At 34.7% G+C, this 12,028-nt stretch overlaps 2 protein-coding genes across 3 annotated transcripts; both read right to left on the reverse strand.

Moving 5' to 3' along the window:
* Positions 1-1,934: 1,934 nt before the first annotated feature.
* On the reverse strand, positions 1,935-3,550 carry LOC131040455 (gibberellic acid methyltransferase 2-like). 2 transcript variants are annotated; one of them, XR_009358312.1, is made up of 3 exons: positions 2,932-3,550; positions 2,480-2,761; positions 1,935-2,395 (listed from the first exon to the last, which is right to left on the reverse strand). XR_009358312.1 is itself a non-coding variant. In XM_059207592.1 (2 exons), exons 1-2 carry the CDS (start codon positions 3,430-3,432, stop codon positions 2,594-2,596), a joined length of 669 nt encoding a protein of 222 aa, XP_059063575.1. In that variant the 5' UTR covers positions 3,433-3,550; the 3' UTR covers positions 2,402-2,593. The 2 variants fall into 2 exon arrangements, 1 of the variants encoding a protein (XP_059063575.1); XM_059207592.1 differs by lacking the exon at positions 1,935-2,395 and having other exon boundaries at positions 2,402-2,761.
* On the reverse strand, positions 2,030-2,581 carry LOC131876526 (indole-3-acetate O-methyltransferase 1-like). The gene is made up of 2 exons (XM_059221950.1): positions 2,480-2,581; positions 2,030-2,395 (listed from the first exon to the last, which is right to left on the reverse strand). Exons 1-2 carry the CDS (start codon positions 2,579-2,581, stop codon positions 2,030-2,032), a joined length of 468 nt encoding a protein of 155 aa, XP_059077933.1.
* Positions 3,551-12,028: the final 8,478 nt, after the last annotated feature.

Below are 12,028 nucleotides of genomic sequence, written 5' to 3' on the forward strand. Positions count from 1 at the left end.
ACTCTTCTGTAATATGTTGGAAATGAAGTATTATTTTCTATTGTCTCGCTAAAACTAGACTCTACTTTTGGAAATATAATTATTACTTATATAAAAAGCATTTGAAATATTGTACACCTATTTATTAAAGACAATGGTGACACTTATAATATAATATGTGTATATCTTATCTTGCTTATTTTGTATTAATGTGGTGGTTGTTTCTATGATATTAATTATAATATTATTATTGGTTTATTTTAGTTGTAGAAGTTGAAAGCAAATATTTGACGTGCATGTATTAATAGCTTATAATTACAAAAGTATAATGCAAAATTTTAGTACCTTTTGTTTCTTTTTATTTATATTAAAAAATCTTATAAAAAAACTTGTTAAGATTTAATTATTTGATTTTTCTATTGCTAAAATATTTGACATATTATGCAATATATTGACTTACTTTACCTTTATATATTGAATGTAAATATTTAGTAATTTTTAATTAGAATATTTAAAAATTTTATTAGAAACAACTTAGTTGTCTACTTAAGTTATTATATTTCTTATATATATAATGTCTTGATTTTCTATTCAAAGGTATAGATAAAAGGAAAGAGTATAACAATAATCTAGATCAAAGTTTAAGAAATCTAGTTGTTCCTTTGTATAGAATAGAAAAATGTCATCTACCCATTTTTTAATTTAAATTATTTTTTAATGATGCTAGAAGGAACATGTGGTTGATGAAGATAAAATATAAAAAAATATAATTAGATAGAATTTTACAAAAAAAATAGATTTAAAACATTAAGTAACTTAAAGATATTATTGACACTAGCAAAAAATAATAAGCTTAATATTTTTCTTCATTTATGAAAAATATTTTGAAACATGGCTCTATGTGAAAAATATTTTGAAACATGGTGTCTACGTCTCCTCTCCACTGAAGTAAGGAGTATCATTAATTCAATCATATTGAATTCTAATTTCACTATTAATCATACATTTAGCTAATCTACACCAATTCTACCATGGTACAACAAGTGAATGATTTTACATGAATTTATCCACATAATTTCAATCAACATGATAGAATCTTAAAATTTAATGATGAAAGAAAATTATTACTTATTTCAAGTATTCACTTTTTCTTTAGTGCTTTACAATTCAATATACAAATTAGATGTAATATTAAGTTAAAAATGCAAAAGTTAATTATTGCATGTTGTGAACAATATGAAGCCTTCAGTAAGATGTGAGAGTCTTTATCTAATTAAATTATCAATGATTTATTGTTTTAATACATATTTTTATTAGCTTACAAATAAACTTTAGAAAAGATATACTTTGAAACTTGATGACTATCTCTCCTCTCTATTGAATTGAGGTACATGGGTAATTCAATCAAATTGAAATCTTATTTCACCATTAGTCATCCCACTTAGCTAATCTACACCAACTATATCATGTTACAACAAGTGAATGATTTTATTCAAATAATTTCAAACAACATGATAAGATCTTAAATTTTAAGGTGAAATGAAATTATTACTTATTTCAAGTATTAGAGATGAAGGAATACCAGATTTATTCTGGATTTATTGATGCTTTACAATTCAATATACAAATTTGATATAATAGTAAGCTAAAAATGTAAAAAAAACAATCATTACAAAATAAATCTTAAATAAGTAAAACAACTTTTCAACTTCTTCAAATTATAGATACAATAATTTTTAAATAATTATTAAATTAATTAATTTAACATCACCCTAAAAATATTTTATGGTATCAAAAGAATATAATTAATACCAATTAATTAAGAAATAATAGATTGCAAATAGTATTTGCATGTAAAGCACTAATATTTGGCACTTATGTACTGTTTCGATCGACCATTAATAGCTTAAACATGGCCACCCATTTCAACGAAAGTCTGAAGAAAACGGTACAACTTCAATTATTATATGTGACAAAAATTGTACAATGCAATTTCGTTTTCTGTTAACATCTAAATTCAGAAACAATAATAAACAATAATACATAAAGACTATTTTCTAACAAGGGAGGCAACAGTACAGGTGACAAATCTTGAAGGTGGAGATGTATGGAGAAGTGCTTCAGCTCTCTGGTGGAATCTCTTAAATAGAACTTCTGCACACTTGATGCCAATGTGGGCCTCAACTAAACACCCTAGAAAACTTTTAACCAGATTAACCTTATCATTTGCAAATCTAGCTGGATCTTTTACCCACTCTTCAAATTCCTCCTCAGACATGCTTGGCACCCCTTCACACACTTCCAATCTCTCAATATCAAAACTGCCATTTTTCTCTACTGTTGCTCTCAACTCAATTGCATTTGGGAAATACCATGGAAGATTGAAGGAGTCTCTCAAATCCAGGCTGATTATTCCCTGCAAATCAACAAAGTCATATTAATCACCAATGCTATTACAATTTATCATAGCATTAATAAGATGGGGATATAGAATATGTGCCTCTTTGACAAGATCATCCCATGCATCTTCAAAGTCCTGACCACAAAACTCACTACCCATTGAAACTTGCTGTGCAGGGTGGGAAGTGTCTGGTCTTCCCATCAAGCATAAAAACTACACACCTCCTGCTGCCATCTCCTCTGCTCTGCATTTCATGAAAGCTGAGAGATCTTTCTGAGATTGCTTAGAATAAATGTCTGCAACCTCCTCTCTCCCTCTGTTGATCCACACTCTTCCTCTGTTGTAAAATGGAGAATCTTTATCCAGAACAACCTCAGGAACCTGCAACAACAATCATAATCAACTCTTGCCTTAGAAAAATGGGTCATGCCACAAGAACCCATTGATCCACAAACCATTGCCAACAGTACCACCAACTTTCCATTAGTTTATAGCATTTAGACTTGAAATAAATTGCACCCACATGAAAAAAAGCATAAAAAAGTAGCTACCTTTGAAATCCAATGGAGGGCCATTACAGAGAAACAGACATGAATGCTTGAGCTGGGAAAAAGGACATGGTAGAAGGATCCAGGCACCCCAGCAACAAAATATGGTTGTTTGGGTCCTTCCATTAGATTGAACAGCCCATTGAAATCATTGGATGGCAAATCAGAGAAGAAAGCTTGGAATTCTGGCACTGTTGTTCCATTGCAGAGATTTCTCAGTGTCCTCACAACAAAATTTACATTTAATATGGTGTTGAGACCAGTTGCACACCCAAGATCTGCAATCCTAATAGGCCCCTCCTTAGGGAATGTGAGCTTCTCAATGGCTGCTTGAAACAATGGCTGCAGTACATGGAAAACATACCTCTGTCTTGTAGAGTTTGCTGCATAACTTTCATTACCATCACCTGGATACATATGGAGAATTTCATGTTGTTGGGCAAAAGAATTCCTATTTTCTCTCTCACCTGACTTGGCCTCATGATCAGTGCCTTCATTCTCCATTGTAGGCAAGACTAGCACAGAATAATCTCTTTATAAAAGAGAATAGAACTGGAAGTAGCTCAAGAATGTTGGAGCTATTTATAAGAAATTACATTCAGTTCAGCCAGTAGTAGTTATTTTCCTCTTACAATGAAGTTGTTTTAGCCACTCATAGGATTGACAAATATGCCCGTGTTTGCATTATCTACAGGCACAAACGTTTGTGGCCACAATATCACATTCACCTAGATAAAATGTTGGAGTTGGCGAGCAATTAATTTCACAACAAGATTTAGATAGTGTTGCAAATGTGATGACTGAGACTTAAATTGTCAAGAGATGCAATTGAAGTCCACAAAAATATCATATCACACTTGTCAAGCTTTATTGTCTAACCATCCTTTCTCTTTAATTAGAAACTCAAATGATCTGTGCTGACTTGTCTCTCCATATTCTCAATTTGCAAACATCTAGAATAAAAACTCACTATTATTATTATTGTTGTTGTTGTTACTCATATCATTTTTGTAATTGTAGACATCTAAAAATGGTCAACGCTTGCGGAGTCATACTTTAACATTTGCGCATTGCCTTATTTTAAGGTTTTTGCGTCGCATTAACATTTCTTCTATGTTGCCCACTTGGTCTTTATCATTTGTGAGCATCGAGCCCTTCTTCTACATTCCTCATTTTTATCGCTTTCGAATTAGGTCTTGTCGATAGCAATCTTCAGTCATGATTTTAGTCGATTTTATCCTATCGCATCAATGTGCATGCTCATTTATCATCATTTTGGACATCGTCAATCCTAATCGATGATAGAATTAGGGTCTTGTCCTTGTCAATCTCGTCATTTTGCGATCGATTCGTCATCGATCCTTGTCCTTGTCAATCTTGTCATTTTGCGATCGATTCGTCATCGATCCTTGTCCTGGTCAATCTTGTCATTTTGTGATCGATTCGTCATCGATCGTTGTCCTTTTTCAATCATGTCAATTTGGATCAATTAGTCATTGTTCCTCGTCAATTGGCGCCTATCAATTTGATCTCTTTGTCAATCTTGGTCAATTTGTCAACCAATCTCAATCGTTTATCAGCATTGGTCCTTTGTCAATCAAAATCATGATCGAATTGACATTAATTTCTTGTTGTCTTGACCTAATTCCTTGTCCTCTTATTTCTAGGATTTTATGATTTATTTATTTAATCTTGATTGTCATTTTCCCTCTAGGTTAAATAATTTATTTATTTATCCTAAGTCTTCTTGTCACAATTAAATATTTTTATTTAATTGGCTAATTAATTCCCCCTCTTTTTGTGAATTAATTAATGAATGAAAAATTATTAATTAATTCACCTAATTTTCTAATTTCATCAATTTCTAATTTCCTAATTTCCAATTCATCATTTCTAACCTTATTTACTAATTGCTCCTAATTCCTAATTTTCTATTTCTCCTATTTTCTTCAATGTTTCTAATATTTCCCCTAGTTTCATGGGAATGGCATTTCAATTTTGTCATAATTTGTCATAATTTGTCAATCAATCAATCTTGCATGTCAATTTTGTCATAATTTGTCAATCAATCAATCTTGCATAGAAAGTGTCAATTTTGTCATAATTTGTCATATTTGTCATTCTTGATTTGAAATTTCTTTTCAAACCTCTTCATGCTAATCTTGTCATCTCTCCAATTTGTCTATAAATTGGATGATATTCTTCAGTCAATGATCAATCAATCACGCTTCTAGTATCCTTACGCTACCATTTCATCTTGTCAATCTTGCTTTCATGCTATGCTTTTGCACTTGTATGTGAGATCCACAAACAAAGTAATTTGAAGGAGAAAGAAGGACAATGGAGAATTCTGGAGGAGATATTCGCATTTGTAATGGTTTGCATTTGGTTTGATTATCTTGTCTTCATATCTCTATTGAGTGTAATTTGGATTTCTTATCATTGCAATCTAGTTTTTGTGATTGAGCTAGTTTAATGTTTATATTGCTTTGATGGTTTCCAAATTCCTGATCTACATTTCTAGTGAACCCAACATGAACTAACCCCCCCTAACCATGTTTTTGAGTGCTTTTGAGCTGATTTGCAAGTGAAAAATCAAGAAACAGGGCGACCCAGAGCTTTCTGGACACTCTTGTGCCTGTGTACAAAAATAAAATAAAAATAAATTATTTTCATTCTATTTCTTGCATTCTGGTTTTTCTTTGGTGCTAATTCTCTGTGTAGCATTTTGGCGGTACGTGTGACGAAGACTAAAAATACAACTACTAACGAATCTTATGCAGGACGTGGTCAAAGACTTTCACTAAAACATCTTGATTGCGATTTTTAGAGTAGTTGCACATGTCATTTCTTAAAGGTTAATGAACACCATGCATGCTTTGTTTGTTTTTAATTTGATTGCATGTTTTAACCCTTAGAATTGGGCTTGCCTCCCGATTTGCCTAGCACTTCACACAGGCATTGGTGAGAGGGAACAGTGGTGACGAGCTAAAGCCAAGCTCTTCTGAACCACTCTAAATAACTGTGGATACAACGAAAGTTGTAGACAATGGGTGCTAGAATGGTATTGCGACGATTTATTTACCGGATCAATACCCACCCGAACGGAAGCCCTTACTAGAATCTCTTGTTTTTAGAGGCCAAAATCCTTCTATCTGTTGGCTCAGGCGTTGTGATACGTGCATGCTGAAGACACCTCTCATGTACTCCTTAGTTAGAGATAGCAAGTTCTTGGGAAGTGATGCCCCTTGAACTCGAAGCTTGGTATGCCCGAGAAGTGAGTGCACTGTAAGGGGGAGCCAATGCTACCAAGCATCTAGCTATCCGGCTAAGTGTTGTATTTCGTTAGAGGATATTGTCCTTGCCAGCCATAGGATTTGTTGTAAATGTGCTTGATTGTCTTGAGTCAAAGTCAAACAAACATTTTGTCTTCTGTGATTGTCAAAAGTTAAATCAAAAATAAACTTTTAAAAGTGCTCATAATCAACCTGGGTTTTCAAAATCAACAACCTTCAACTCAAAACACAATCCAAACAAAAGTCCAAATTTGTCCAAGTATTCATCCAACATTTGAACATGGCTTGTCAAAACATTGAATGTCTTTGTTTCAAAATTCATGTCACTTTAGGCTAGGTTTTGCATAGTCCCACTTAGGTCCTAAAGCATATTGTCATCTCCTTTCATTTTAGTCCTTTTCATTGCAAGCATCCTCATTTTGCACTTAGGTCCAAGATCATTTTCCCTAAGTTTGCATTTCATTGTCATATCCAAGCTAGATTTCCATTTAGGTGACATTCCTGCATTATCCTTGTCATGCTAAAATTAGGTCTTGCCTAGGTTGCATTTTGCATATCCCAAGTCATTGGTCTTCGCATATCCTTATCATTGTATTGTCATCTTGTCTTGGCTTCATCTTGTCATATCATATCCTTAGATCATTTTCATGGCATATCCTAATTCATTGTCATAATCATTGCCTTCTTGCATTTAGTCTCAAAAATTTGATTTGTCAAACTTGGAAAATCAAAACTTTGGATAATACCCTAAGTTGTTGTTAGGGAGTCTTGACCTTGTCTAAAATTTGTCCTCTCATTAATATCATTTTTGTCAAACCTAGCTTAGTATCCAAGCATATAGGTGAGACATTGTCAATTTGTCCTATTGTCATTTGGTCCTTTGTCCTTTAAGGTCTTGGCTTCATTTCAACTTCCTAAGGTTGAGTCTTTAGGTTTGCATTTCAAAAAGTTTGTCCAAATCTTGAAAAATAACAAAAACATAGGTTGCATTCTTGTCATATATTGCATTTTCATTTATTTAGGTTGCATTTAGTTGCATATCATACATCATCCTTTTAAAATCAAAAATCCCAAAAACATTGCATAGTGACATGTCTATTGAAACATGGTACCAAGCACCAATGATGCAACAAAGTTTGACGTATCAACCAACAATGCAATCAAATTTTAATCCAAGGCAATCACAATTATATCCAACCCAACAACAACAACAATATCTCATTCAACAACATGTTGCAGTGTCTTCTGCACCATTACAAGTTAATTCAAACTTGCAACCACCACAGTGGATTGGACAAACAACACAACAAGTAAATGTGAGTGCCATACCCCATCTCAAGGAGAAAAAACAAAAACCTCCCAAACAAAGTTTTTTTGCAAATGATGGGATTTACATCAAGACAACAACAATTGGCACAAAGTCAACAAATTCCGATTCGTCAGCATCAACAACAACATGTGCCTCAATATGGGCCATGCAAAACAAGTTATCATACATCACAACCACAATTGATGTCCGTGCAATATCAACAAACACCCTCAATTTGCCTCCACTTCCCCTCCCATTCCATCATATTTTGAAGTGTCACAAGAACAATTTACACCATCACCTCCAAATGACGTATCAAATAATGCATCCTCCCAAGGATTGTTTGCCATAGAAATATATGCTAATCAATTCATTTATACAAATCCCTTGTACTATTTGGAAATGCAAGAGTTAATTCCATCAAATGCTTCTCTTTTAGAGAGTCCCATTCAAATTCCATCCCCTTTGTGCCAAAGCATTGATCCCTTGCCAGAATCCCCCATGCATATCCAAAGTCCAACCTCATGTCAAGAGGATAATTTAGAGCATGAAGAAACGTGTCTTAAAATAGATCAAGATCAAGATCTTGAAACCTTATCATCCCATCCAATTGTTGACCAAGACCCCATGTTCCCAGACACTCACGATGATTCCCTTATTCCCGTCAATTCTATCCAAGCACACAATGTCCTTTCAAATCCCATTGACATTCCACTTCCTAAGAAAGATCAAGATATCCCTTCCATCCTTTCCGATGATCCCATTAAAAGTCAAGAGCAAAGCACCTTTAAAGAGGATTCCAATGATCTTCCTCCTTGTCAAGATCAAATTATTCCTTCAGATCCTCCACAAGATCCACTTGTTCCTCTATCTCCTTGTCTTAATCTGCCATATACACTCCAAGATCCCATTTCTTTTTATGATCTCATTATTTCTCCCATTCCATCTCTTGAAGAACCTGTCATTGAACCATGTCCACTACACAATCCTAGTCCCCCTCATGATCCTAATCCCCCTCATGATTCGAACGTGTCAGTGCAAGATGTTCATGAACCCCTAACATTAACAATGGGTTCTTCCTCTTTGGTCCAATCTGATCCACTTCAAGATCTCATTATTTCTCTCATATCATATCCACCTCATAATGGACTCGTGTCTTCTTCCCAAAGAAAAGAGTATCCTACAAGTCAAGATATTCATAAAGGCAAAGGAGTAGACCTTCATGAGAAAGAACCCCTCCATATCAAAGAAGATCTTAAGGCTCATGTCTACACAACTCACTCTCAAGACGTTGGTATCCCTCCATCAAAATCAAAACATACACCTTCCCCATCATACTTTCCATCCATCTTAGGTCCTTATATTCCTTCATCCTCTATGCAAGGTCAGCAAAGGCACAAATCCTTGAGTAACTTTCATCCATGCAAAAGACCTCCATTTCATTCATATCCATCCATGCATTCCTTTCCCCCTCCAAGCAATTTGGATGCCAAGTATAAAAGTCACAAGTCTAGCAATCCACATGTATTCAAGGATCAACATGTCCAATATAGTTGACATGTCAAAACAAAGAACAATATGATCGATAAAGAAAAAGAAATATCCAAAAGGCCACAAAGGCCCACTGAGAAAAATAAAGTAAAGTCAAAATATATATGGGTTCCTAAATCCCTTATGCAAGCAATGCACACCAAAGAACCACAAAAGCATGAAAAATCAAAAACCATGTGGATCCCTAAGCAGCTCCTTGAAGCACAAAAGCCTAAAGAAACATCAAAATTGGCATCTACAATTGCTATTCCTCCATCCAAACCTTCCAAGTCTATTCCTTCATCACCTTCTTCATCCATTTTGGGCCCTTATGTCCCAAAATCCCAAGCTATTCCTCCATCCAAATCTCACAATCTGAGATCCATTTTTCCTCCATCAATCCACCACCCGTCAAGGTGTGTTCCAATGTTGATCTTGCCTTCATTTCCATCCACTGAAGCCCAATTCTTCCAATACCCTATCCATTATCCAATGCATATTTTCCATCCTTCGATCCCTTTGATCCCATCCTTTGCATAAATCCTTGCCTTAATTTCATCTCTTTTTCCATGTCCTTATCCTACCAACGTCTTTGAGCATACTTTTAAAGGTCATGGTCCATTTTTTTCAAGGCTACTATCCAAACAAAAAGATGTTTGAGTCCTTCTTCCATCCCCTATCATGTGTCCATCTTCTATTGAAAAAGTCAAAATACAAAATAAAAAAAAAGTGAGAAAAGAAAAAAGAAAAAAAAAGTAAAGCAAAAATAATTCGTCCACTGGTGAAAACCTGGCAAACAGGCATCATGCGTAATCTATGAACTTCTTGCATACCGTACTTGGGGACAGGTTTTATCCTATCATATCCTTTTGTCCTTCATTGTTCCATTATCCTATCGAACCCCTGTCATTACCCTTCATATCCTATTGCCCTTCATTATCCTATCATACCATGTCATACTCCTCCATTATCCTATTGTCCCTCATGTCCATTTCCTCTTTCCACCTTTGATCTTGACAAGGATGAGGATCATCATGAGCATCATGCATCTTGTTTGCAGATTTTAGTCTATCATAGCTTTTGGTCTTTATCCATTTGATTATTACAACCTTTCATCCATATTCCATGTCTTATTGCAACTTTTTGCCACCATCCCTTAGCCTACCCCGACCTTTAGTCCATGTCCCTTATCCATTCTTGGTCTTGCTTATCCTATCCATATCTTATCACTATCCATACACTCTTTTTCATTCCTTGATCTTGATCTGACATAAGGACGCAAAATTTAAACATGGTGTCAAAAACCTCTTGACATGTCCCTCATGCCATGTCATTGCTTTACATTGTCATATCCAGTCTCTTGTCCCATCACGCAATAGCTCTTGAAAATTGCATCTGTATTGTCTCCATGATAAAAGGCCTTTGTCTTCCCTCTATCCACCATCATTTCAGAAAGACTATTTATTCACCTGTCATATTTCTTGCCTTGCTAGACACTGGGGGCAAAATCATAAAAATCATAAAATGTCCTGAAATAATCCAAAAAAATCAAATAAAATGTCCTGAAAAAAATCCCTAAAAATCAAATAATGTCTTGAAAAAATCCCTAAAAATCAAATAATGTCGTGAAAAAATCTCTAAAAATCAAATAATGTCCTGAAAAAAATCCCTAAAATTTGAATAATATCCTTAAAAAAAATCCCTAAAAAGTCAAATAAAGTCCTGAAAAGCAAATAAAAAAATTTCAAAACATCAAAATCCAAAGACATTTTGCATTTTGTCAATAAATGGTACCCTTTGTGCATAGATAGATCGTTGAGCATACATCCAATGACAAATCGATCAAACATTTGTGTAGACAACAAACAAATAACATGTTACAACATTGTGCTTTAAATGAAATCATGCATTAACAGATGAACTTTTCAATCAAACCCGACATTCAAACTGATCAAAATTGTCATATCAATCAATCAACATCAATATCATTTGTCCTTGTCACCATTATCATGGGTCTTATACAGGGTGTGGTATACTCGAAACCAGACTGTGTCCTGTCTTAGACAGGGTATCGCATTCCCTGAAACCAAACAGCATGATCATTCTTGTTTTCCACCTTTGACAATGACGATCAGACTGTTTGTTTGGCTTGGTTGAATTTGTGCGTCTTATCTTTTTATTGATTTATCTTTGGCTTCGATCATGTTCCTATGTTGCTCAATGATGTCACTGAGTGATTTAGAGTGACCGGGATGGTTCATGGCCCCTTTCCTTTTTTTTGTTGTGTTTGTTGTTTGTGGAATGTTTGTCACAAACTGGGGCAACAATATCATTGGGTGTCAGTGATAAGTACGTTTGCTTTGTGAACGCCGCACATACCTCGACCCTTGATGTATGCACCCTAGGATGCTTCACTCATTCCTTGTGTGCGATGTTTTTGTCTTTTGCAAAAGGGGTTGCGTTCCAGCTCTAGCTTTCAATGCCATGATGCTCTACATCCACTTTGCTACATTAAATAAAGGTTCTCACCTACTTATGTACATTTGTGAAAGCAAGTTTTCCTTCATCTCTAATTGTCCTCTATCTAATTTCTTCTTACTAACATTTCTTCCGTCAGTCTTGGCGATCCGTTCGAACCTATCATCTTCTGTCATTCTTATCGATCAATTGGCCTCTTTTCTAGATTTTTTTGGCCAATTCCTTGAGGGGGCATGCATATGTCATTGTTATTGTCTGGGGCATTTTCATTATTGTTCTTTGAAACAACGCTTAAAATCGCATTGTCTCAAAGAGGGGCAAAATGTAGACATCTAAAAATGGTCAACGCTTGCGGAGTCATACTTTAACATTTGTGCATTGCCTTATTTTAGGGTTCTTGCGTCGCATTAACATTTCTTCTATGTTGCGCACTTCGTCTTTATCATTTGCGAGCATCCAGTCCTTCTGCATTCCTCATTTTTATCGC

Source organism: Cryptomeria japonica, chromosome 6 (assembly GCF_030272615.1).
Source record: "Cryptomeria japonica chromosome 6, Sugi_1.0, whole genome shotgun sequence".
In the NCBI taxonomy this organism is placed as follows: Eukaryota; Viridiplantae; Streptophyta; class Pinopsida; order Cupressales; family Cupressaceae; genus Cryptomeria; species Cryptomeria japonica.

What these genes read in the sequence shown, in the direction of transcription:
- LOC131876526 (XM_059221950.1), bottom strand. Translation starts at nt 2,581, where the DNA reads ATGGGAAGACCAGACACTTCCCACCCTGCACAGCAAGTTTCAATGGGT. An exon ending in GGGATGATCTTGTCAAAGAG is followed by an intron (nt 2,396 to 2,479) that starts GCACATATTCTA and finishes GTTGATTTGCAG; the next exon opens with GGAATAATCAGCCTGGATTT.
- LOC131040455 (XM_059207592.1), bottom strand. Translation starts at nt 3,432, where the DNA reads ATGGAGAATGAAGGCACTGATCATGAGGCCAAGTCAGGTGAGAGAGAA. An exon ending in CCCTCCATTGGATTTCAAAG is followed by an intron (nt 2,762 to 2,931) that starts GTAGCTACTTTT and finishes TTGTTGTTGCAG; the next exon opens with GTTCCTGAGGTTGTTCTGGA.